General features: G+C 39.0%; 1 protein-coding gene across 1 annotated transcript; it reads left to right on the top strand.

Moving 5' to 3' along the window:
- Positions 1-14,953: 14,953 nt before the first annotated feature.
- Positions 14,954-25,768, top strand: LOC133545166 (nuclear cap-binding protein subunit 1-like). Its single transcript, XM_061890537.1, has 7 exons — positions 14,954-15,572; positions 20,726-20,829; positions 20,916-21,028; positions 21,144-21,246; positions 23,695-23,788; positions 23,852-23,955; positions 24,024-25,768. The coding sequence occupies exons 1-7, from the start codon at positions 15,501-15,503 to the stop codon at positions 24,250-24,252; spliced, it is 819 nt and encodes a 272-aa protein (XP_061746521.1). The 5' UTR covers positions 14,954-15,500; the 3' UTR covers positions 24,253-25,768.
- The last annotated feature ends 1,159 nt before the right edge of the window (positions 25,769-26,927 follow it).

The raw sequence follows: 26,927 nt of genomic DNA, 5'->3' as shown, positions 1-26,927 counted from the left end.
TTGTCTGTGTGCTTCAGTTCATGTCTTTAAACACATGCTGGTCATCTTAGAGCAGCAAACACAATATACAGCTTAGTCGACTTCATATTCTTAGATACTTTTTTTATTTGTTTTTACACATACATATACATTATGTAGCTGTACATATATACATACAATATATAGATGCACATATATACATGCAATGTACATATATACATACATATACTAATATTTGTATGTTTTCTAGAGCTTTTAGCACATCTAATTTAATGATTTCTCATGCCCTTTTTGATACAACTAGAAAAAAATGAATGTCTAGGTGTATGTATATATATATATATATATATATATATATATGTATGTTTGTATGTTTATATATATATGTATTCATTTGCTGCCACTTGTCCCTTTTGGGGTGCTGGAGCCTATCTAAGCTGCATTTGGGCGGAAGGCGGCGTACACCCTGGACAAGTCGCCACATCATTGCATATATATGAATATAGGTAGGTATGTATGTGTATAAATATCAATCAATCAATCAATGTTTATTTATATAGCCCTAAATCACAAGTGTCTCAAAGGGCTGCACAAACCACGACACATGACATCCTCGGTAGAGCCCACATAAGAGCAAGGAAAAACTCACACCCAGTGGGACGTTGGTGACAGTGACAATGATGACTATGAGAAACCTTGGAGAGGACCACATATGTGGGCCCCCCCCAGGGGACCGAAAGCAATGGATGTCGACACTGATTTTATGACCTAGTATATACAATAATATAAACCAAGTCATTGAATTTCATTTAGGATTATTTCATATTTTTATTTAAAAAATATATTTTTTTTTAAAAATATTTTTTAGATACAGTCAATAAATAATGTGAACATGTATCATAACATGGAAATCTAAGAGAACGTGTTGTGAATGAGGATACTTGTGGACTGGGAATTTTTTTTTTTTATACACATGCGCTCTGAATACGCACTATTGATTGATTGATTGAAACTTTTATTAGTAGATTGCACAGTTCAGTACATATTCTTTACAACTGACCACTAAATGGTAACACCCCAATAAGTTTTTCAACTCAAGTCGGGATCGGGTTCCACGTTAATCAATTCATGGTAAAAACATAATGAGTGATCCATCAAGCTGGATTTGAACCAGCCCCCTAAAAAACTCAGCATACGCTAATACAGCTTTCCACTTTATCAACTGAGTTATCGAAAGGATTAGCTGTTACTGCACACCGACACATGCTTTCGTTCATTGAGCTCAACGCATGAGCCTCCCACCAATTATCAATTTGCTTTTACACACACCATCCTGACCTACATTTGGTACTTCTTAAAACCGTAACTTAAAAGGGTTGGCTAAACAGCTACCAAGGTTCGAGGCAATAGGCGACCATGTTAACCACCCAACCGTAACTTAAAAAGGTTGGTTGAACAGCTATAAGGACTGTGCAGTCAATCTGCGGCCGGGCAGCCCTTCGCTGCTGTTGCCCGGTCTCATTAAATATATAATTTATGTTCCAAATAGCATCACTGATGTCAATGGCGACATTTGATGATTATTTGACAAAGTAAAAAATCCTGCGGTATAAGAGTCTTTGGCATCTTTGGCAGTCTGCTCTTTGTAGTTTTACATTCAATCAGGAGGTGTCTTCTGCCAAGGCATTTACTCTCCTGAAGGAATAAATAAAGTACTATCTAATCTAAATTTATTGATGTCTTGGACAATTTCTCAATCGGTGGAGAATTGTTGAAGTAATAACATGTTGAAATGACAAATGGTAATACGGAATTTCGGGAAAACAGAGAATTTTTCCACTTCTGATTAAGAGGAAAGCTTTGACGGTGGAACAGTTAAAACGCGTTGAAAATGTGGAAGGAGTAGTCGACAGGAGAAAGGGTGGAAATAGGGCTTCAAAAAAGCAGGAATTCTGGAAAATCCTCAACTTTTTTGGACAAGGAAAAGGGGAAGTTTGAATTTCCAGAATGGTGCAATGTGTCGAAGGTGGAATGGTTTAATTAGGTTAAAACGTGGAAATGTTGTATTGTTGTATCTTTTTTTGGTTGTTATTTTTTGTTTTTTTTATTAAACTTTAAAAACTAGATGAGGCAATTCCTAAAGGATTTGCGTGTAAATGCTCCAATGCTGAATACAAACTGATATCCTTGAATATTTTTAACATTGTTGAAGTCAAGCACAATTCTTAAACAGACTGAATATTTTGAAGCTGGAACAGTTGGAATCAGATGGAAAATGTGGAACTTTGAAGGATGACCCATTGATTTCAATAGGAATTTCCCAAAATTTAGTCCATGAGTACTGTATCTTCCAACAACAACAACAACAGTAGTGACCTGCTAGTCCTTATAGTTGTTCAACCAACCCTTTTAAGTTACGGTTTGGTAGTTAACATGGACTACGATTGAAACCGTGATTCAAGATGGTGTGTGGAAAAGTTAAATGCCTGTGTTAAAGTTAAATGCGTGTTGTGCCCTCTGGGCAACAGCAGTGAAGGTCTGCCCGGCCGCAGACTGGCTGCGTAGTCCTTATAGCTGTTCAACCAACCTTTTTAAGTTACGGTTGGGTGTTTAACATGGGCGCCAATTGCCTCGTACCTTGGTAGCTGTTTAGCCAACCTTTTTAAGTTGCGGTTTCAAGAAATACCAAATGTTGAAACCGTAGGCCAGGATGGTGTATGTAAAGGCAAAATGCCTGTGTCAGTCTCCCAGCATTGGAGCATTTGTACACAATTCCTTCAGGAATTTCCTCATCTACTTTTAAATGGTTAATAAAAAAAGGAAAGTACCAAAAAAGATACAACAATACAACATTTCCACATTTGCTTCTACACAGTCTTCTTTGCAGCGACTACTCCTTTCACATTTTTCAACATGTTACAACTTTCAAAGTCCAAGGGTTTTGATTTTAATAGAACATTGACAACCTACTTCACTGTCTGACATTTTTTGGACAGCATATCAAAATCACCAGTCAATGGTAAAACAAATATCAAATGTCACATTTTAACAGAGCCTTCGCAAAAAAGTTTGCTTTCACAATTTTATCGTCAGAGAGACTGACACGGGCATTTAGCTTTTCCCCACACCATCCTGACTCACGGTTTCAACATTTGGTACTTGTTAAAACCGTAACTTAAAATGGTTTGCTGAACAGCTATCAAGGTACGATGCAATCGGCACCCATGTTAACTACCCAACCGTAACTTAAAACGGTTGGTTGAACAGCTGTAAAGGCTATGCGGCCAGACTTCCAGGTGACCGGTCATTTCATTGCTCCTGTTGCCCAGAGGGCACAGTATGCATGGGCTGCCTGTGCAATATCTCAATTCCTGATTATTGTGAATGATAATTAGTGGATGACCTGACAACTTCGATGCATCGATGTATACATCGAACCCAATAAACAAAATCCTGTGTTGGTCTGCAGTAACAGCCAATCCTTTTGATAGCTCAGTTAGTAAAGTGGAAAGCTGTATTCGCTTATGCTGAGTTTTTTGGGGCGCTGGTTCAAATCCAGCTCGATGGATCACTCATTATGTTTTTACCATGAATTAATTAACGTGGAACCCGACCCGACTTAAGTTGAAAAACTTATTGGGGTGTTACCATTTAGTGGTCAATTGTAAAGAATATGTACTGAACTGTGCAATCTACTAATAAAAATTTCAATCAATCAATCAATAGTGCGTATTCAGAGCGCATGTGTAAAAAAAAAAAAGAAAAATTCCCAGTCCACAAGTATCCTCATTCACAACACGTTCTCTTAGATTTCCATGTTATGATACATGTTCGCATTATTTATTGACTGTATCTAAAAATTATTTTTAAAAATATAGTATTATTTAAATGAAGATATGAAATAATCCTAAATGAAATTCAATGACTTGGTTTATATTATTGTATATACTAGGTCATAAAATCAGTGTTAGTTGAGTCTGTCCATAGTTGCCTGTAGGGATTTTTAATGTCCAGCAGATGTCAGTATTTAGTGACACAGTATCAATACAGTTTAGCAATGTGTCAAAAGGCCTCATCAACCTATAACTAATGATCACACAAGTCTGGAGATTTCAAGGCTTTTATCTGCACTGAACATTGACAGCCTTCTTTACTTTCAAATATTTTTTAAAAAAATCATTCAATGATAACCACCTATCAAACGACAAATTCAGTATACAGTGTTACATTTCAACAGAAAATTAATTACCATTGTTGTTTGTTATCTGGAAGATTGACACAGGCATTTAACTTTTCCACACACCATCCTGAATCACGGTTTCAATCGTAGTCCATGTTAACTACCAAACCATAACTTAAAAGGGTTGGTTGAACAACCATAAGGACTAGCAGGTCATTGCTGTTGTTGCTGGAAGGCACAGTACTCATGGACTAAATTTTTGGGAAATTCCTATTGAAGTCAATGGGTCATGCTTCAAAGTTCCACTTATTCCATCTGATTCCAAACGTTCCAACTTCAAAATATTCAGTCTGTTTAGGAATTGTGTTCTTGACTTCAACAATGCTAAACTAATTCCAGGATTTCAGTTCATCATCAGCATTGGAGCAATCACACGCAATTCCTTCAGGAATTGCCTCATCTAGTTTTTAACGTTTAATTTAAAAAACAAAACAAAATAACAACAAAAAACTTAAGTCGGGATCCACGTTAATCAATTCATGGTAAAAACATGAGTGAGCTGGATTTGAACCAGCGCCCTAAAAAACTCAGCTTAATCTAATACAGCTTTCCACTTTATCAACTGAGCTGTCGAAAGGCTTAGCTGTTACTGCAAACAGACAAAGGGTTTTGTTCATTGAGCTCAACACATATGGGTCTCCCACCAATTATCATTCAGACTAATCAGGAGTTGAGATATTACACGGGCAGCCAATGCATACTGTGAACTCTGGGCAACAGTAGCAATTGAAATGACCGGTCACCTGTGAGTCTGGCCGCATAGTCGTTATAGCTGTTCAACCAACCTTTTTAAGTTACGGTTGGGTAGTTAACATGGGCGCCGATTGCATCGTACCTTGATAGCTGTTCAGCAAACATTTCAAGTTACGGTTTTAACAAGTACCAAATGTTGAAACCGTGAGTCAGGATGGTGTGTGGAATAGCTAAATGCCCGTGTCAATCTCCCTGATAATAAAGTTATGAAAGCAAACTTTTAAACGAAGGCTCTGTTAAAATGTGATATACGATATTGATTTTACCATTGAACGGTGATTTTGATATGCTGTTCAAAAAGCGTCAGACAGTGAAGTAGACTGTCAACGTTCTATTAACAGCAAAACCCTTGGACTTTGAAAGTTGTAACATGTTGAAAAACGTGAAAGGTGTAGTCGCTGCAAAGAAGACTGTGTAGGAGCAAATGTGGAAATGTTGTATTGTCGTATTTTTTTTGGTAGTTACTTTCCTTTTTTTATTGAACGTTTAAAAGTAGATGAGACAATTCCTGAAGGAATTGTGTACGAATGCTCCAATGCTGGGAGACTGACACAAGCATTTTGCTTTTACACACACCATCCTGGCCTACGGTTTCAACATTTGGTATTTCTTGAAACCGTAACTTAAAAGGGTTGGCTAAACAGCTACCAAGGTACGAGGCAATTTGCGCCCATGTTAAATACCAACCGTAACTTAAAAAGGTTGGTTGAACAGCTATAAGGACTACGCAGCCAGTCTGCGGCCGGGCAGACCTTCGCTGCTGTTGCCCGGCGGGCACAGCATGCATGGGCTGCCCGGCGGCCGGGCAGACCTTCGCTGCTGTTGCCCGGTCTCATTTGATGATTATTTGAAAAATTAAAAATCCTGCGGTATAAGAGTCTTTGGCATCTTTGGCAGTCTGCTCTTTGTAGTTTTACATTTAATCAGGAGGTGTCTTTTGCCAAGGCATTTACTCTCCTGAAGGAATAAATAAAGTACTATCTAATCTAAATTTATTGATGTCTTGGACAATTTCTCAATCGGTGGAGAATTGTTGAAGTAATAACATGTTGAAATGACAAATGGTAATACGGAATTTCGGAAAAACCGAAAATTTTTCCAGTTCTGATTAAGAGGAAAGCCTCGACAGTGGAACAGTTAAAACGCGTTGAAATATGTGGAAGGAGTAGTCGCCAGAAAAAGGGTGGAAATAGGGCTTCGGAAGAGCAGGAATTCTGGAAAATCCTGAACTTTTTTTGAACTACGAAAATGGGAAGTTTGAATTTCCAGAATGGTGCAATGTGTCGAAGGTGGAATGATTTGAATAGGTAACAACACGTGGAAATGTTGTATTGTATTTTTTTTTTATTTAAGATGTAAAACTAGATTAGGCAATTCCTGAAGGAATTGCATGTAAATGCTCCAATGCTGAAGATGAACTGAAGTCCTCGAATATTTTTAACATTGTTGAAGTCAAGCACACAATTTCTGAACAGTCTGATTTTTTGAAGTTGGAACAGTTAGAATCAGATGGCAAATGTGGAACTTTGAAGGATTTCCCATTGATTTCAACATGAATTTCACAAAAATTTAGTCCATGAGTACTGTGCCTTACAGCAGCAATAGTGATGACCTGCTAGTCCTTATAGCTGTTCAACCAACCCTTTTAAGTTACGGTTGGGTGGTTAACATGGTCGCCAATTGCCTCGAACCTTGGTAGCTGTTTAGCCAACCCTTTTAAGTTACGGTTTTAAGAAGTACCAAATGTTGAAACCGTAGGTCAGGATGGTGTCTGTAAAAGCAAATTGATAATTGGTGGGAGGCCCATATGCGTTAAGCTCAATGAACGGAACCATGTGTCGGTGCTCAGTAACAGCTAAGCCTTTCAATAGCTCAGTTGATAAAGTGGAAAGCTGTATTAGATTAAACTGAGTTCTTTAGGGCGCTGGTTCAAATCCAGCTCGATGGATCTATCATTATGTTTTTACCTTGAATTGATTAACTTGGATCCCGACTTAAGTTGAAAAACTTATTTGGGTGTTACCATTTGGTGGTCAGTTGTACAGAATATGTACTGAACTGTGCAATCTACTAATAAAAGTTTCAATCAATCAATCAATAGTGCGTATTCAGAGCGCATGTGTAAAAAAAAAAAAAAAATTCCCAGTCCACAAGTATCCTCATTCACAACACGTTCTCTTAGATTTCCATGTTATGATACATGTTCACATTATTTATTGACTGTATCTAAAAAATATTTAAAAAAATATATTTTTACCTAAATGAAAATGTGAAATAATCCTAAATGAAATTCAATGACTTGGTTTATATTATTGTATATACTAGGTCATAAAATCAGTGTCGACATCCATTGCTTTCGGTCCCCTGGGGGGGGTGCCCACATATATGGTCCTCTCCAAGGTTTCTCATAGTCATCATTGTCACTGTCACCAATGTCCCACTGGGTGTGAGTTTTTCCTTGCTCTTATGTGGGCTCTACCGAGGATGTCATGTGTCGTGGTTTGTGCAGCCCTTTGAGACACTTGTGATTTAGGGCTATATAAATAAACATTGATTGATTGATTGATTGATATTTATACACATACATACCTACCTATATTCATATATATGTTAAGTTAATAATACTAACAAATACTCTAGCAAACATGTTAGCATATTAGCTAATGCTTACTATGCTAGATACCAGAGGTGGGACCAAGTCATTGTTTTGCAAGTCACAAGTAAGTCTCAAGTCTTTGCCCTCAAGTCTCGAGTCAAGTCCCGAGTCAAGACAGGCAAGTCCGAGTCAAGTCCAAAGTCAATACTGGAAAGTCTCAAGTCAAGTCCCAAGTCCTGCATTTTGGGTTTCGAGTCATTTCAAGTCTTTTTAACCACAGACTAATATATGTACACACATTGTGTATGCTTTTAAAACGCTGTATGTATTTATTATTCAAAAAAACAGTGCACTTCATAATAGCACTATTAACCAGTTATTCTAAACATTCAACTCATTCCTTTACAGTATAAACACATCTGAAAAAACAAGTGCAACTGTACTTATTTGCACAAAAGTGTTAACATTGTATTTCCATGGAATATTGCATTGTAACTAGTTCCACAGCAGTTTATATCATGTTGTTACCTTATCTCATTGATCTCATCTCATACTGTATGTGTTTATGTGTGCGAACACATGAAAAACCACAAATACATGAACATAACAATGAACAGTGCTGTACTTGTGAGATGTCAGGGCTCTATGGAATATGTACACATATTCTTATTATAGTATACATTTTAACTGACCTTTATTTGACTATGTTTGTCTTTTTGTAGGTGGCTAAAATACGCGGTCCTGCTGACCGCCGTCTAATGTTACGTTACTGTGTGTGATACATTCATTAACGTAACGTTATGTGTAGGTACCTCATGCAACCCTGCTTAAAAAAAAATCACTTGACAATAAGTATGAATAAGGTAACATCTGCAGTGGACGCAACAGATTGCCGTGTTTGCAATGACGTTATAACCATAGACATCTTATAAGTAGACGCAGAATTGGCTGCTGTGACGCAAACAATTTGGCCGCCATCTTGAGGTGGTGATGAGGAGCCGGCAAACAGCCTGAACTGACATTTGACAGGTAGAAAACAAAGATGCTGGGCTGGTATTCAGCGTTTTCCTGCTCAATTGAGCGGACTGTTGAAAATAGGAATTGGAGGATTACTTTTCACAAGTAAGAATTTACATTAACATACTATTGGTTGTATTTTGTGAAAAGAATATTACCACGGAGTTAAGCAGGAGCAAAGAACTACAATATTTGTATGTGAAAATCACAAAGAAATCTTCTGGGGGAGGATGACCCCCCCTACAGGTATTTGGTTTACAAACTTTCAGGCCCACCTAAAACAAAATTCACCAGCCGCCATTGATTATGATGCATTCTCATTTTATTGTAACCACAGATAAGTCTTCAAGTAACAATATTCAAATACTAACTTTGTTGAGTAAGACAGAATGGTTTTATTCTGAATCCAGTGAAACAGATTGGTGGTTTTAGCTGACATAAAGACTTTCAGGTGTTTATATATGTTGAAGTATTTGGCAGACACTTTTATCCAAAGCAACATACATGAAAAATACATATAAAACAATCACTGTAAACATGATCATTTAAAGGAAGAATGTAATACAAAATATTAATACAAAGTTTCAAGACAGAATAAACTCTCTGCTGTTGCAGCAACAGAGATAAAGTCTATGACAGTGGTTCTCAACTTTTTTTCAGTGATGTACCCCCTGTCAACATGTTTTTAATTCAAGTACCCCCTAATCACAGCAAAGCATTTTTGGTTGAAAAAAAAGATAAAGAAGTAAAATTCAGCACTATGTCATCACTTTCTGATTTATTAAACTGTATAACAGTGCAAAATATTGCACATTTGTAGTGGTCTTTCTTCAACTATTTGAAAAAAAAAAAAGATGTAAAAATAACTAAAAACTTGTTGAAAAATAAACTAGTGATTCAATTTTAAATAAAGATTTCTCCACATAGAAGTAATCATCAACTTAAAGAGCCCTCTTTGGGGATTGTAATAGAGATCCATCAACTTACTTCTAAACATTTCTTCACAAAAAAAGAAATCTTTGACATCAATATTTATGGAACATGTCCACAAAAACATCTAGCTGTCAACACTGAATATTGCATTGTTGTATTTCTTTTCACACTTTATGAATTTACATTCATATTTTGTTGAAGTATTTTTCAATAAATATATTCATAAAGGATTTTGAATTTTTGCTATTTTTAGAATATTAAAAAAAATATCATGTACCCCTTTGCATACCTTCAAGTACCCCCGTTTGAGAACATCTGGTCTATAGGTCCATAAGATATATAGATATGTAATGTATTCATACATTGTTTATGTAGGATATATGCATGTATATATAACCTAATCATATTGTTTCTTCAACTTCAAAATAGCTGACTGTTTTTTCCCCTTCTTTGAGATTATATTCCCAGTTTTGATCTCAGACGTCTGGTCACTTATAGCATATAAGAATATTCTATTTCTGTTAAAGAAATTATGAACACACCAAGACATGTGTCCTTTATCATATGACAAAAAAGCGCGTGAATATAAGTGGTATTCAGTGAAGTAAGATGTATGAAATGCACTGACAGTTCATTTTCCTGCCAAATAAATTGCACTGAGTGGAGGGGATCACCACTCCAAGATGGCGGCCCCGCGTCTCGTCACGTCAGCGCCAGTAGGCAGTAGCGCTCGATGCTGTGTCTACTTATAAGATGTCTATGGTTCTAACGTTAGCAGTGAGTTTACAGCCTCACTGATTCAACTAAACAGCAAATAAAAGTTACGTTACTCAGCCAATAAACGTTAGCTTACATTCAAAACTTACCCTTCTTTGTGCAACTTCAAATGTCGAACAAAGTTGTAAATTGATGCGTCTCCGTCTGTAATCTTCCAACGAACCGCATGCTTTGCTTACTGGAATTCGTTTTTTATTGACCAAGTCGTAGTTTTAATACCCGAACGAAACAATTTTTGGCATAATTTTTCCTCATTGGCGTGTTGTATGAGAGCTCTTCTTCGTTGGTTTTCATGCAATTTGATTGGCTGAATACTCTGTGATGAAAGTAAGGTGGATTTAATTTGATTGGCTGTTGTTCTGACAGGTAGCGCACAGGCTGTCATCGCACACACGCTGGCAGACACGGGGCGCTCCTGAATAACTCTTTAATCGTTGGGTTTTGGGGAAAGTAGCAAGTCATGTCAAGTCAAAAGGCTCAAGTCCAAGTCAAGTCACAAGTCATTGATGTTAAAGTCTAAGTCGTGTTGCAAGTCTTTTTACATTTTGTCAAGTCGAGTCTAAAGTCATCAAATTCATGACTCGAGTCTGACTCGAGTCCAAGTCATGTGACTCGAGTCCATACCTCTGCTAGATACTATAGTATGACAAATGTGCACTCCTACAGACATCGCACATGAGACACTTTAGCAAATAAGAATTGTTTTAGTTATATTGTAAAACTTACAATCGTTGGTTGGTGTGATGAATGAAGAATCCTTATGAGCAGGAACGCTATAGACAGCTGGAAGACGGAACGGCACTTCTACTTCCGGTTGAAAACCACTTCTAACAGAGTGGCACACTCGCACCTGCAGTGAGCAAACTCCTCCAAAAGATGGCGCCGTAGCACAAACAATAACTCACCTTTTTTTGCTTGTTTTGTTCTTTTATTATTTGCATTATTGCCACCAGCGAAGAAAAATTGCTACATTAGCCACTTTGTTTTATAATCAATCAATCAATCAATGTTTATTTATACAGCCCTAAAGCACAAGTGTCTCAAAGGGCTGCACAAACCACAATGACATCCGCGGATCAGCGCCCACATAAGGGCAAGGAAAAACTCAGTGAGACGTCGATGAGAATGACTATAAGAAACCTTGGAGAGGATGTGGGTAACCCCCAGCCCCTCTAGGGGAGACCGGTGCAATGAACGTCGAGTGGGTCTAACATAATATTGCATATATTATAAGCCGCAGGGTTCAAAGCGTAGGAAAAAGGTAGCGGCTTATAGAACGGACCTTGCTTTTATTGTCATTTACGTTTAGTTTCAAATGGAAAAAAGAGGTGGTGCATCTCACGATGGGTAACGTTCCACCTTTTAGGTTCCGCTGGGCTTCAATTCTTCATAACAGGACCTGGAAAAGCTTCACCCACCTGCCGCTTGGTGCACTTCTAGCATCTCAGCAGCCATCTCCAGCCGGGTGTCCAAGTCCTTGTGGGCGGCATCCATGTCCAGCATTTCCTTCAACCTGTCAATCACCTCCACGGGGTCCTCGCCCTTGAACTGGTAGTCGCACACAAACAGAGGCCCGCCCACTTGCACGGGAGAAAAGACTCGGTGAGGGAGGCAGAAGGTCTCTGAAAGAGAAGACAAGAAGATGAACGCTCACTTGGGAAAACAGAGGCTTCAATCTTTCTTACTGAAAGCACATTTCTCAGGTCTGTGCTAGAAAACATATTAAAATCACAATAAAAATTAAAGCTGCAAGCAGCGATGGACGGGACCACTTTGGCTGCTGCTCCGCCGACCCAAGCCCAGATAAGCGGTAGAAGATGGATGGATGGATTATTACACAGAGAAAAAGTTGTATACAGATGTGTTATACATCAGTCTCATAGTAGTCACAGTTGTAAAGTGGCTTGGGCATTTTATAAGGACGCCTTGGTGCCGCCATTTTGAGACTCTCATGCATGGTGAATGTAATGCAGTTGTTGTATTGAAGTGGGAATAGCAAACTTCCTGTTGATTTTACCCGGGGGGTCTCAGTGGATGAAATATAGGTCTAACCGGGACCTACATGGTGGTTTTTATTTCATGTTTCTACAACATTGCTAATGGAAGTTAGAGACAGTTTTGTCTGTGTTTTATTCCTAGGGGGCGCTAGAGCGCAATTTTGAGCTTTGGTTTTTTGATTAGATTGCAATTTTCGCCAGTCCTGATGTGTGTGTCAAATTTGGTGAGTTTTGAAGCATGTTAAGGGGGTCAAATTACAGCTCAAAGAGGCGGGGGTGTAATAATAAAGTTAGGGTTAGGGTTCAAATCCAGGCTCGGGATCTTTCTGTGTGGAGTTTGCATGTTCTCCCCGTGAATGCGTGGGTTTCCTCCGAGTACTCCGGCTTCCTCCCACCTCCAAAGACATGCACCTGGGGATAGGCCCCTCCCACCTCCAAAGACATGCACCTGGGGATAGGTTGATTGGCAACACTAAATTGGCCTTAGTGTGTGAATGTGAGTGTGAATGTTGTCTATCTGTGTTGGCCCTGCAATGAGGTGGCGACTTGTCCAGGGTGTACCCCGCCTTCCGCCCGATTGTAGCTGAGATAGGCGCCAGCGCCCCCCGCGACCCCGAAAGGGAATAAGCGGTAGAAAATGGATGGAATAATAATAATAAAACCATAGAAATGTAATAGGGTCCTCTGTTCCAAAGGGACATCGGTCCCTAATTACTGTCACTTGCTTGTTTTGTTTTTTTTAACTCTGACTTATGGCCATCAGGGGGAAAAAATTAAATAAAAAATTTGCCGCACCGCTTTATAAGCCGCAGGGATCAAAGCGTAGGAAAAAAGTAGAGTCTCATAGTCTGGAATTTACAGTAGATTTATTTTTAATCCGTTTTTAAATGAGTCCCTTCTTTTGCAGTATATTTGATTAGTATTTTTTTGTAATCAGCTTGTAAGCCTTCAAAGTAATATTTGTGATAAATCAATTGAACACGATTCAAATGGAGAGTCAGATGACTAATTCAGTGTTGGGAATAGAGTTGGCTGCAAAAAGGTTATGGCTACCATGAATTGATGAAGGTGGACCCCGACTTAAAGAAGTTGAAAAACTTATTGGGGTGTTGTTAGCATTTAGTGGTCAGTTGTATGGAATATGTACTGTACTGTGCAATCTACTAATAAAAGTATCAATCAATCAATTTCAATGAAAGTTACTAAGGTTGGTACATGCATGAAGTACAATCCCAGACAGGACATGCCAAGGTGATGCTGGAGGTCAGGAGACACACCTGTGCCTTGGTCTCTGGTGACTCCCTTGACCAGGTTTTCAGAGCTGAGCTGCTCTTCAAGCCACATATGAAGTCTGGTGGCCATGGTGGAGAGGACGTCTCTCTTCAGCAGCTGCATGAAGACAAGGAGGATTGGTGACAAGCACATTCTCTCTGCTGGAAATGTCTAGCGCCCCGACTTGTGACCTTCTCCGCCATTTTGGCCTTGGGTCTGTTGTTGTGCAGGTAAGCCCGGCTGTGGACCACACCTCTGAGGGCCAGGCTGCCTCCGCACTGCTGGACCACACTGGTCAACCTGCCCTCGTCCTGTCCGGCACACACACCGCGCCTTCGTTTTACACAATGAAACCCTGGTATAGTCATCAATATACATACATACATACATATATAATATCAATATACAGCCAAAAACTTATAAACAAGGAGGCATTAAATATGCAAATCAGCCTAATTCAAAACATTCTTTGTATATTTTCATATTTTGAACAAAACATGTCAGAAAAAGTAGTTGAAAAGTAACCGTGTGTTTGTCTCACCGGTGTGATGAGCAGCTGGGCGCTGAAAAGCTGTCTCACGTTCCTCTTCTGCAAAAGTCATAGCAAGATGTTAGCCCCACTTGACATCAGGTCAGAGGTGTCCAAACTACTGACTTTAGGAAGGAATCTGGCCCGCTTTCATTTTTAACGCTGCATTTTGTCACCATCTAGTGGACAACATGACTTTTTCAATACACAGCATTCATTTATATATGACCCCATGCATGGACCCCGACTTAAACAAGTTGAAAAACTTATTGGGGTGTTAGCATTTAGTGGTCAGTTGTATGGAATATGTACTGTACTGTGCAATCTACTAATAATAGTTTCGATCAATCAATCAAACAAACAACCATCCCTAATCATGAAAAAATAAATAAATCCAACCAAACACAAAATGTCAACAGACATGGTCACTGAACTTTTGTGGATATTCTAAAAAACGTCCAATCATTATAAATAATTCCAAATGACACCCATTAATAAGGAAAAATGCAAAACACTCTACACACTGCTGCTAGACTACATATTTATTAGTGTTGTCCCCATACCAATATTTAACGCTGTATTTTGTCACCATCTAGTGGACAACATGACTTTTTCAATACACAGCATTAATTTATATATGACCCCATGCATGGACCCCGACTTAAACAAGTTGAAAAACTTATTGGGGTGTTAGCATTTAGTGGTCAATTGTAGGAAATATGTACTGTACTGTGCAATCTACTAATAATAGTTTCAATCAATCAATCAATCAAACAAACAAACAAACAACCTTCCCCAATCATGAAAAAAATAAATAAAGTGTCAACAGACATGGTCACTGAACTTTTGTGGATGTTATAAAAAACGTCCAATCAGCATAAATAATTTCAAATGACACCCATTAATAAGGAAAAATGCAAAACACTCTACACACTGCTGCTAGACTACATATTTATTAGTGTTGTCCCCATACCAATATTTCGGTACCGGTACCAAAATCATTTGGGTACTTTTTTAAATAAAGGGGACAACAAAAAATGTCGTTATTAGCTTTATTTTAACAAAAAGATGTTGAGTGTACATGAAATATATGTTTATTATTGCAAGTTTGGGTGTTATGTTTTATTTTGAAGTATTAGTTTTATTTTGAAGAACCGGATGTCTGGTGCAGGAAGTGACTGCGTTTTTTTCGGATACGTTTTCGGACTTTTGCTTATGAGGTAATAGTTCTTCATTGCTCTGTGTTTCTTGTGTAAATATTATTTCTAAACTCTCATAATACTTTAAAAGTAAGAATATTAATGTTGTAGGTATAAGTGATGTGTTGTTTTAAGTATTTTTTATGCACCATTTTGTTAAGTAAGGATTAGAGCGTCGAATGTTTGAAATGTTTGGTCATAATTACACATGGTATTTACGCAGGTATCACTCCGCCAGAAAAGTAGAGACCTGTGTATGTGTTTCATGTTTCCAAAACAGGTATGTGGATTTGTGTATTATTATTATTATTTGTTTTGTGATAAAACGTTTTTGTTAATGTAATTTAAATTATTATTTTTGTATAATGAATGTTATTTCCTCTTCTATCGGACTCCACAAGTATCCTCATTCACAACATGTTCTCTTAGATTTCCATGTTATGATACATGTTCACATTATTTATTGACTTTATCTAAAAAATATATTTTTATTTAAATGAAGATATGAAATAATCCTAAATGAAATACAAGGACTTGGTTTATATTATTGTATATACTAGGTCATAAAATCAGTGTCAGTTGAGTCGGTCCATAGGTTGCCTGTAGGGATTTTTAATGTCCAGCAGATGTCAGTATTTAGTGACACAGTATCGATACAGTTTTGCAATGTGTCAAAAGACTACACATCGCCTCATCAACCTATCACTGATGATAACACAAGTCAAGAAATGTCAAGACTTTTATCTGCTCTGGACATTGTCAGTCTTCTTTACTGTCCGAGACTTTTTGAATAGTCAATAAATCATAACTATCTTTCAAATGGCAAATTCGGTATGCAGTGTTACCTTTCAACAGAACTTTGTTTAACCTTGTTGTCTGTTATCTGGATGATTGACACAGGCATTTAACTTTTCCACACACCATCCTGAATCACGGTTTCAATCGTAGTCCATTTTAACTACCAAACCGTGACTTAAAAGGGTTGGCTGAACAACTATAAGGACTAGCAGGTCATTGCTAATGTTGCTGGAAGGCACAGTACTCATGGAGAAATTTGTGTTGGAGTCAATGGGACATCCCTCAAAGTTCCACATTTTCCATCTAATTCCAACTGTTCCAACTTTCAAATATCCAGCCTGTTCAGGAATTGTGTGCTTGACTTCAACAATGTTGAAAATATTTGAGGATTTCAGTTTGTCTTCAGCATTGGAGCATTTATACGCAATTCTTTCAGGAATTGCCTCATTCAGTTTTAAATGCTTAATAAAAAAAAAGGAAAATAAGTACAAAAAAAGATACAACAATACAACATTTCCACATGTTTTAAGCTATTCAAACCATTCCACCTTCGACACATTGCACCATTCTGGAAATTTAAACTTCCCCTTTTCATAGTTCAAAAAAAGTTTAGGGTTTTCCAGAATTCCTGCTCTTCTGAAGCCCTATTTCCACCTTTTTTCTGGCGACTACTCCTTCCACATTTTTCAACGCGTTTTAACTGTTCCACCGTCAAAGCTTTCCTCTGCATAAGAACTGGAAAAATTCTCGGTTTCCCCGAAATTCCGTATTACCATTTGTCATTTCAACATGTTATTACTTCAACAATTCTCCACCGATTGAGAAATTGTCCAAGACATCAATAAATTTAGATTGGATAGTACTTTATTTATTCCTTCAAGAGAGTAAATGCCTTGGCAGAAGACACCTCCTGATTAAATGTAAAACTACAAAGAGAAGACTGCCAAAGATGCCAAAGACTCTTATACCGCAGGATTTTTTATTTTTCAAATAATCATCAAATGAGACCGGGCAACAGCAGCATGCCCGGCCGCCCATGCATGCTGTGCCCTCCGGGCAACAGCAGCGAGGGTCTGCCCGGCCGCAGACTGGCTGCACAGTCCTTATAGCTGTTCAACCAATCTTTTTAAGTTACGGTTGGGTAGTTAACATGGGCGCCGTGGTGCATCGTATCTTGGTAGCTGTTCAGCCAACCCTTTTAAGTTACGGTTTTAAGAAGTACCAAAAGTTGAAACCGTAGGTCAGGATGGTGTGTGTAAAAGCAAAATGCCTGTGTCAGTCCCCCAGCATTGGAGAATTCATACATAATTCCTTCAGGAATTGACACATCTACTTTTAAACGTTTAATGAAAAAGGGAAATAACTACAAAGTCCAGGATTGTCCAAAATTCTTGCTTCTACAAAGCCTTTAACATTTTTCAATATGTTACAATTTTCAAAGTCCCAGTGTTTTGCTTTTAAAAGAACATTGACAGTCTACTTCACTGTCTGACACTTTTGGGGCAGCATATCAAAATCACCAGTCAATGGTAAAACCAATATCAAATGTCACATATTAACAGAGCCTTCGTTTTAAAGATTGCTTTAACAATTTTTTTTTGTCAGGGAGACTGACACGGGCATTTAGCTTTTCCACACACCATCCTGACTCACGGTTTAAACAATTGGTACTTGTTAAAACCGTAACTTAAAATGGTTTGCTGAACAGCTATCAAAGTACGATGCAATCGGCGCCCATGTTAACTACCCAACCGTAACTTAAAAAGGTTGGTTGAACAGCTATAACGACTATGCGGCCAGACTCACAGGTGATCGGGCATTTCATTGCTACTGTTGCCCAAAGGCCAGAGTGTGCATGGGCTGCCTGTGCAATTTCTCAATTCCTGATTAGTCTGAATGATAATTAGTGGGACCCGACAACATCGATGTATGCGTCGAGCTCAATGAACAGAACCATGTGTCGGTGCGCAGTAACAGCTAATCCTTTCGATAGTTCAGTTGATAAGGTGGAAAGCTGTATTAGCTTATGCTGAGTTTTTTTAGGGCGCTGGTTCAAATCCAGCTCGATGGATCACTCATTATGTTTTTACCATGAATTTATTAACGTGGAACCTGACACCGACTTAAGTTGAAAAACTTATTGGGGTGTTACCATTTAGTGGTCAATTGTAAAGAATATGTACTGAACTGTGCAATCTACTAATAAAAGTTTCAATCAATCAATAGTGCGTATTCAGAGCGCATGTGTAAAAAAAAAAAAAGAAAAATTCCCAGTCCACAAGTATCCTCATTCACAACACGTTCTCTTAGATTTCCATGTTCTGATACATGTTCACATTATTTATTGACTGTATCTAAAAAATATTTAAAAAAAGGCATTTTTATTTAAATGAAGATATGAAATAATCCTAAATGAAATATAACGACTTGGTTTATATTATATACTAGATCATATATATAACAGGTTGCCTGTAGGTATTTTTAATGTCCAGCAGATGTCAGTATTTAGTGACACAGTGTCAATACAGTTTAGCAATGTGTCAAAAGGCCTCATTAACCTATAACTAATGATCACACAAGTCAAGAAATGTCAAGACTTAAATCTGCACGGAACATTATCAGTCTTCTTTATTGTTAAAGACTTTTTAAAGAATCAATGAGTCAAGACCACCAATCAAATTACAAAGTCAGTATGCAGTATTACTTTCCAGAAGAACTTTGTTTAATCTTGTTGTTTGTTATCTGGAACATTGACACAGGCATTTAACTTTTCCACACACCATCCTGAATCACGGTTTCAATCGAAGTCCATGTTAACTACCAAACCGTAACTTAAAAGGGTTGGTTGAACAACTATAAGGACTAGCAGGTCATTGCTATTGTTGTTGGAAGGTACAGTACTCATGGACTAAATTTTGGGAAATTCCTATTAAAAACAATGGGTCATCCTTCAATGTTCCGCATTTTCCATCTGATTCCAACTGTTCCAGCTTCAAAATATTCAGCCTGTTCAGGAATTGAGTGCTTGACTTCAACAATGTTAAAAATATTCAAGGATTTCAGTTTGTCTTCAGCATTGGATCATTTACACGCAAATCATTTAGGAATTGCCTCATCTAGTTTTAAATGCCTAATAAAAAAAAAGGAAAATAAGTACAAAAAAAGATACAACAATACAACATTTCCACATGTTTTAAGCTATTCAAACCATCCCACCTTTGACGCATTGCACCATTCTGGAAATTCTTTTCATAGTTCAAAAAAAGTTCAGGGTTTTCCAGAATTCCTGCTTTTCCGAAGCCCTATTTTCACCCTTTCTCCTGTCGACTACTCCTTCCACATTTTCAACGCGTTTTAACTGTTCCACCGTCAAAGCTTTCCTCTTAATCAGAAGTGGAAAAATTCTCTGTTTTCCCGAAATTCCGTATTACCATTTGTCATTTCAACATGTTATTACTTCAACAATTCTCCACCGATTGAGAAATTGTCCAAGACATCAATAAATTTAGATTAGATACTACTTTATTTATTCCTTCAGGAGAGTAAATGCCTTGGCAGAAGACACCTCCTGATTAAATGTAAAACTACAAAGAGCAGACTGCCAAAGATGCCAAAGACTCTTATACCGCAGGATTTTTTTATTTTTCAAATAATCATCAAATGAGACCGGGCAACAGCAGCGAAGGGCTGCCCGGCCGCCGGGCAGCCCATGCATGCTGTGCCCTCCGGGCAACAGCAGCGAAGGGCTGCCCGGCCGCCGGGCAGCCCATGCATGCTGTGCCCTCCGGGCAACAGCAGCGAAGGGCTGCCCGGCCGCCGGGCAGCCCATGCATGCTGTGCCCTCCGGGCAACAGCAGCGAAGGGCTGCCCGGCCGCAGACCGGCTGCGTAGTCCTTATAACTGTTCAACCAACCTTTTTAAGTTACGGTTGAGTAGTTAACATGGGCGCCAATTGCCTCGTACCTTGGTAGCTGTTTTCCCAACCCTTTTAAGTTACGGTTTTAAGAAGTACCAGATGTTGAAACCGTAGGTCAGGATGGTGTGTGTAAAAGTAAAATCCCTGTGTCAGTCTCCTAAGTAACAAAATTGTTTAAGCAAACATTTGGGTGAAAGTTCATCAAAAGCTATCATTCCACATTGGGTTTGCCAATGACTGATTAATTTGATATGCTATTCACAAAGAGTGAGACAGCAAATGGATGGACATTGAAACATATCTTGAAGTGCTACAGTACAAAGTAATATTTGAAACATTAAAAGCTTAGCCATTGAAGCAGATTAAACCATCCGTACATCCATTTCTACCGTTTGTCTCTCTTGGGGTCAAACATTAGGACTAAAACGCCATCAGTGAAGCATAAGAATAACAAAACATATTAAAAGTCTATTTATTGTAGTTATTTAATAAAACTCAGTCAAAGGATTTCAGTGTGTGTATAAGTACTTTTGGATCACAATAAACAATACCGCGATGATAACTGTGTGAATGTTGGTCACAATAACAGCGATATGAAAGGTTTTTATTGTTGCATCCTTGTATGATGTGCACAGATCAACGGGTAATTGCACCCACATGACATGATCGGCCGAGGGTGAGGACGCCCTTAATGACCGTGTCTTCCCTGCCTTTTGCAGATTGTCTTACCACCAGAGGATAGTGGATATTGTCCCGCCCACCTTCTCGGCCCTCATCCCGGCCAATCCCATCTTCATCGACAAATACACAGAAGAAAAGGCCTGTAAGCCGTTGGCTGGTTTAAACACCAAACCATAAAGAAAGGTGGCGTCACTTCAAGGTGAATAACCCAACCTTTCCACATGGCAGCTTCGTTGCTGGGCTATCCCATCTCCATCACTGTCGGCAACGCCATCAAGCGTCCAACGAGGAGATCCTGACCGTCCTCAAAGACGTGCCCAACCCAAACCAGGACGACGACGGTCGGTTCTGTTGCTTTTTTTTGTCGTGCATTGTGGTGCTTCAACATCTTTACATATGAGATTGTTAAACCTGAGTGTTCTTTGTGATAAAAGTTTGTCTTTCGTCTCTTCCCAGATGAAGGTGAGAGCTTCAACCCCCTGAGGGTGGAGGTATTCTTGCAGACGCTTCTTCACCTGCCAGCCAAGTCCTTCAGCCACTCTTTCAGCGCCCTCGGAAAGTACGTTCACCGCTTTAAAAAGACTTGGGCCTCATATTATTAACATTGCTTTTGATTGATGTATTTATTTATTTAACATGATTTACATATGTGAACAAGTCACATCAGTGTTTTGCAACCTTTTTTGAGACAAGGCCCATTTCTTTCATTGAAAAAACGCGGAGGCACACCACCGGCAGAAATAAAAAAAATTCAAAACGAAACTCAGTTGGCAGTAAAAAGTCGTCGTCGCAATTGTTGGATATGACTTTAAAGCATAAGCAAGCATGCATGACTACAGCTCTTGTCTCAAAGTAGGTGTACTGTCACCACCTGCCACATCACACCCTGACTTATTTGGACTTTTTTAATCTTTTCCTGTCTGTGGTGCTTTACTTCTTGTCTTGCGCTCCTATTTGTGTGGCTTTTGCTCTTTTTTGGGTATATTTCTGTAGCAGTTTCATGTCTTCCTTTGAGCGACATTTTCCGCATCTACTTTGTTTTAGCAATCAAGAATATTTCAGTTGTTTTTATCCTTCTTTGCGGGGACATTGTTGGTTGTCACGTCATGTTCGGATGTACATTGTGGACGCCGTCTTTGCTCCACATGAAGTCTTTGCTGTCGTGCAGCATTCTGTTTTTGTGTACTTTGTAGCCAGTTCAGTTTTAGTTTTGTTCCGCATAGCCTTCCCTAAGCTTCAATACCTTTTCTTAGGAGCACCTTTTGTTTATTTTTGGTTTAAGCATTTGACACCTTTTTACCTGCACGCCGCCTCCCACTGTTTCCGACATCTACAAAGCAATTAGCTACCGGCTGCCACCTATTGATATAGAAGAGTATTGCACGGTTACTCTGCCGAGCTCTAGACAGCACCGACACTCAACAACTGATAAATATGGGTGAATAAACACGACGTCTATTCTGGTTCACAACTTTTAATCAACTGCCGCACAGAGGAAAAACCGGAAACACTTTTTCCTTCCCGCCAATCAACACTGCGCATGCGTTAACTCCGTATCCCGCCGGTGTGGCGCAGTGGGAGAGTGGCCATGCGCAACCCGAGGGTCACTGGTTCAAATCCCACCTAGAACCAACCTCGCCACGTCCGTTGTGTCCTGAGCAAGACACTTCACCCTTGCTCCTGATTGGTGCTGGTTGGCGCCTTGCATGGCAGCTCCCTCCATCAGTGTGTGAATGTGTGTGTGAATGGGTAAATGTGGAAGTAGTGTCAAAGCGCTTTGAGTACCTTGAAGGTAGAAAAGCGCTATACAAGTACAACCCATTTATCATTTATAAACACTGCGCATGCGTTAACCCAGTATATGGAGAAACATGTTAACAATCTCCCTATCTTTTATATGAAAAAAATAAATAGCACATGTTTCTTTTAAACTACTTTTAAACTTTCATGCAGAGAAGGAAATCACAACTAAGTCAATTTGCCAAAACTGTGTTTATGAAACAGTTATTAGCAGGTGACTTTTCAAATGATGCTACATATTAGCAGTAATGCTACTTCTGGTAGCAACGCTTTTGCCCCACACATGACAAATTCAAGTTGTCTATCCGACATATTCCCGCTTGAAGCCGAACCATCGCCAGACCATGGACCCCCTGCTGTTTTTCTTGGGAATTAATTCTTCCTTCATTTGTTACGAGATTCGCACCTTCTTTCTCCGCAACAACCTGCTAGCATCACAGCTAACGTTAGCCACGCCGCGACCTCTCCGCTGGGCGAGGGCGTGTATGTATGAGGTGACAGTAAGTGACCTATGAATGTGCGCCTGCCGGTCTGTAAGGAGACAGGAAAGAGCGAGTGTAATGCCCGCAGCTGTGTGAGAACGTCTACTCGAATATTACGATATAGTCATTTTCTAGATCGCACAGAGACAAACCCGCGATATATGTCGTATATCGATATATCGCCCAGCCCTAGTTTGAATATTTCATTTATTTTTGGGTTGTACCACTGGATGGATCTTAGTGGTACAGTTTGAGAATCACTGAGTTGGACTATTTTAATACTCTCTGGATTTCCTAAGCAAATATATATTTTAGAATTCTGCAATCATGACAAAACTCAGCTGGACACCTGAGGGCGGGACCACATTACACCAGTTTTAAAGGTAAAACTGCATTGGCTCCCCGTCCATTTCAGGGTGGATTTTAAAAGTTCTATTATTAGTTTTTCCATGTCTCTGTTTATGTCCACAACCTTGTACTATCCAGGAGAGAGAGGCATGATTTCTAATCTAGAATGAACTTTCACCAACTCAGAGGCGATGCAGCAGCTCGGTATGTCAATATAGCAGCAAATGGCAGTTAACTGTGTCTGTGATCAGAGCGCTGGTAAAAATAATTAGTCTGCATTAGCACTTATAACAACAATATCAATAGTACTCCGTTAATTGTGTCACTCTGTCACTCATTGTTGAGCGAGGGAGTAAACTGTTGTCTGCAATCTGCAGGTTTCACAAGATCCTGAAGAACCTGGCGGAGAGCGACGAGGGCAAGCTGCACATCCTCAAGGTGGTCTATGAAGTGTGGAAGAACCACCCGCAGGTACGACGTGAGCATTCACCTCACGGGTAACCTTCCTGCTCACCGGGCCGTTTTCTCTCGCAGACGACCGCCGTTTTGGTGGACAAAATGATCCGGACGCAGATGGTGGACTGCGCCGCCGTGGCCAACTGGCTCTTCTCCCAGGACATGGCTCACGAGTTCACCAGGTAGCTCACGACGGCCATGGTCTTCCTCATCCACAAGCCCAACCACGTTGCATTTGTTTCGCATGCAGACTTTACATTTGGGAGATCCTGCACTCCACCATCCGGAAGATGAACAAACATGTCCAGAAGATCCCGAAGGAGCTTGAGGAGGCCGAGGACAAGCTGGAAAAACAGCAACATAAGAGGGTAGGTCATCTTTTCCCTCCTCGTCGCACTCATGCTTGTGGTGTTGTACGGCGAAAGCCACTTATTGTATCCTGTGGTGCACCCCAGGGGTCAATCCCGGGACCAAAATGATTCAATTCATATATTTAACGACATCTGTATTGCCTCAAACTAATACAGTATACAGATGACTGCATTGTGCTCAGGGGAAAACACAGCAAGTCATGAAAACAATTACTGTAGAATATAAACAAACAGATTATCTTTGAATTTAAGCAAAGCCAAAGTTATTTTATTGGGAAACACGCACAGTCGAGCAGGGCAAATTCCCTGTGTGTTAAACATACTTGGCCAATGATTCTCATTCTGTAAAGATACTTCAACGTAAATAGGTGGCTCAGATCAGGGGTGCCCCAAGCGAATTGTATTCATATAGCGCTTTCCTCTAGAGACTCTTTTAAATAGTGAACCCCGTTATCTACATATTTGAGATACATTTAAACCAGTGTGGGAGGCGCTGGGTAAAGTGTCTTGCCCAAGGACACAACGGCAGCGGGGCTCAAACCTGAAACCCTTCAAGTTGGTGGCACGGCCGCTCTACCAACCGAGTCATGCCGCCACAACAAGTGGGGCCCATGGACCTATATATGGGTCCTTTAGTCATTAAATTGAGGTTATTTGTGTTTCACACTTAAAATGAGAGTGGCCTGATCCTAAACTGACATCGAATATCTGTGTGTTATCAGCCATAAAACAAGTATCGGATCATATCAGTTTGCTTGTAAAATGTCCGATACAAACAGTCCTGCAGAGTGTTTACGCGCGCAAAGCTGGCCAACTATTTAACATCTAAATGTCCTCTAATAAGCACACAAGGTTGGTCTTTTTTTCTATTGAAGTCAGGTCATTTAGAAGAAGTAAACATGCGAGGCTATAAGCTACGAGGAGATAGCAGCTACAAAACAGTGAAGCCCACAATAGCACACAATACTCGGATGACAGGGGAAGCAAAACTAGAACAGTGCATTACATGTTCATAACATGGTCACTACTGCCTACTTTCTTTTGTTATATTCTTCTTTTACTGTTATATTCTTATTCTCATTGTTGCTTTTTATTTGTATTCTTATTGTAATAGTTTTGGATTTTCTTTCCATTTATACCCCCATTATTTGCTTTTTACTTTTTAAATTCAATCTCAATTCTGTACACTGCTGTTGGAATTTTAATTTTCCTGAGGAACTCTCCTCAAAGAATCAATAAAGTACTGTCCATCTATCTACAAGCCAGACATACGTCGTAAATGTCCTTGATTGATCAATATTGCAGTGTAAAATGACACATTTTTCAATATAAGCAAGTATCAAATAATTCTAGTTGCATTTTACTTACACATACAACATTGCCAAAGCAGAAGTGAGTTAGCAAGTATCCAGTAACAATCATGTCCGCATCATTGAACTAATTGCATCATAAGCTTGACTTCACCAATTATTGTGACCAATAAGTGTCGCTAAAAAACAATAACCACTCTACTTAAAAGACCGTATAAGTCCATACCGGACGGTTAATAATAAATAGGTTAGTGTTTTTTATACCTACCATTGTTCTCTTTTTACTTCATTGCACTACATCATTCCACAATACAAAATACAAAATAGTATATATACACACATATATATATATATATATATATATATATATATATATATGTTTGTATATATATATATATATATATATATATATCCACACACATATATATATGTATACACACATATATACATGTATAAATATATGTGTGTGTGTATATATATATATATGTATACACACATGTGTATGTATATACACACAGACCTATATATATATATATATATATATATATTAGGGGTGGGCAAATTAGTGCGTTAATTACGAGTTAACTCATCAATCTATTAACGCCGACAATTATTTTATCGCACATTTGCGTATGTTGTTTACATACTTTTATTTTGTTAACGCCTTTTCTTAAAAAGATGGCGTCGCCCGGATGGGCTTCGGGGTCCAGGGGCTCTTGGTAAAGATGGAACATTTGGCAAAAATACCGGACAATTCTGCAAATTTCCTGGCTGGCTTACAGCGTGGTCACTCCGGGATCACTTACGACCGCCAGACAATTCTGGATGTGGATAGATCGGGCCGTTTTGGACTGAATGACACGTGCTTGCTAGACCGGCTAGCTAGCATGGGAATACTTAGCCGGCTACATCCAGCGGCCTGTGAAGCAGCGGAGTATATGTGTTGTCTGTCTATTTATGAATAATGCAGACCAGGAGTGTTGGCTAAGTTCTTAACGTTTACTTTCAGAGCGTGCATATCACAACATACAAGATGCCATCATGGCGACACAACCTATACCGGGCTACCGCGCATGCTCCTCACTCCTGTTGCATGCTGGGTAGGGTAGTTCTTTTTTTCCCTGGCTCATAACATCACAATATAGTACCATGTATATGCGTTCAGTTTATCAAAGCACCAAGCAAACAATTGGAAAATTCCCATCATATCAATTCCTAGATATGGTCATAATTATTTTAAGTGCACTACGCAGAATAAACACAACATTATTAATATTTCTACTACGGATAATTTGATCCAAAATTCCCTAAAACAGCCCACTACCTATAATATAGGTTTTTTAAACATAAGATCCCTGATAAAAAAAATGTTTCTGCTCTTACCTCAGAAATTGCCTGTTCAGATGTTATGATTGTGGCTCAGAGATTTGTATGTAGATTATATTTATTTTCCATAACAAACAGGATAACTTA

Source organism: Nerophis ophidion, linkage group LG28, assembly GCF_033978795.1.
Source record: "Nerophis ophidion isolate RoL-2023_Sa linkage group LG28, RoL_Noph_v1.0, whole genome shotgun sequence".
In the NCBI taxonomy this organism is placed as follows: domain Eukaryota; kingdom Metazoa; phylum Chordata; class Actinopteri; order Syngnathiformes; family Syngnathidae; genus Nerophis; species Nerophis ophidion.
Note: the sequence above shows the minus strand (reverse complement) of the source record. Positions and strands in the feature narration are given on the sequence as shown.

What these genes read in the sequence shown, in the direction of transcription:
- LOC133545166 (XM_061890537.1), top strand. Translation starts at nt 15,501, where the DNA reads ATGGTATTTACGCAGGTATCACTCCGCCAGAAAAGTAGAGACCTGTGT. An exon ending in GTTTCATGTTTCCAAAACAG is followed by an intron (nt 15,573 to 20,725) that starts GTATGTGGATTT and finishes TGCCTTTTGCAG; the next exon opens with ATTGTCTTACCACCAGAGGA. An exon ending in ATGGCTCACGAGTTCACCAG is followed by an intron (nt 23,956 to 24,023) that starts GTAGCTCACGAC and finishes TTTCGCATGCAG; the next exon opens with ACTTTACATTTGGGAGATCC.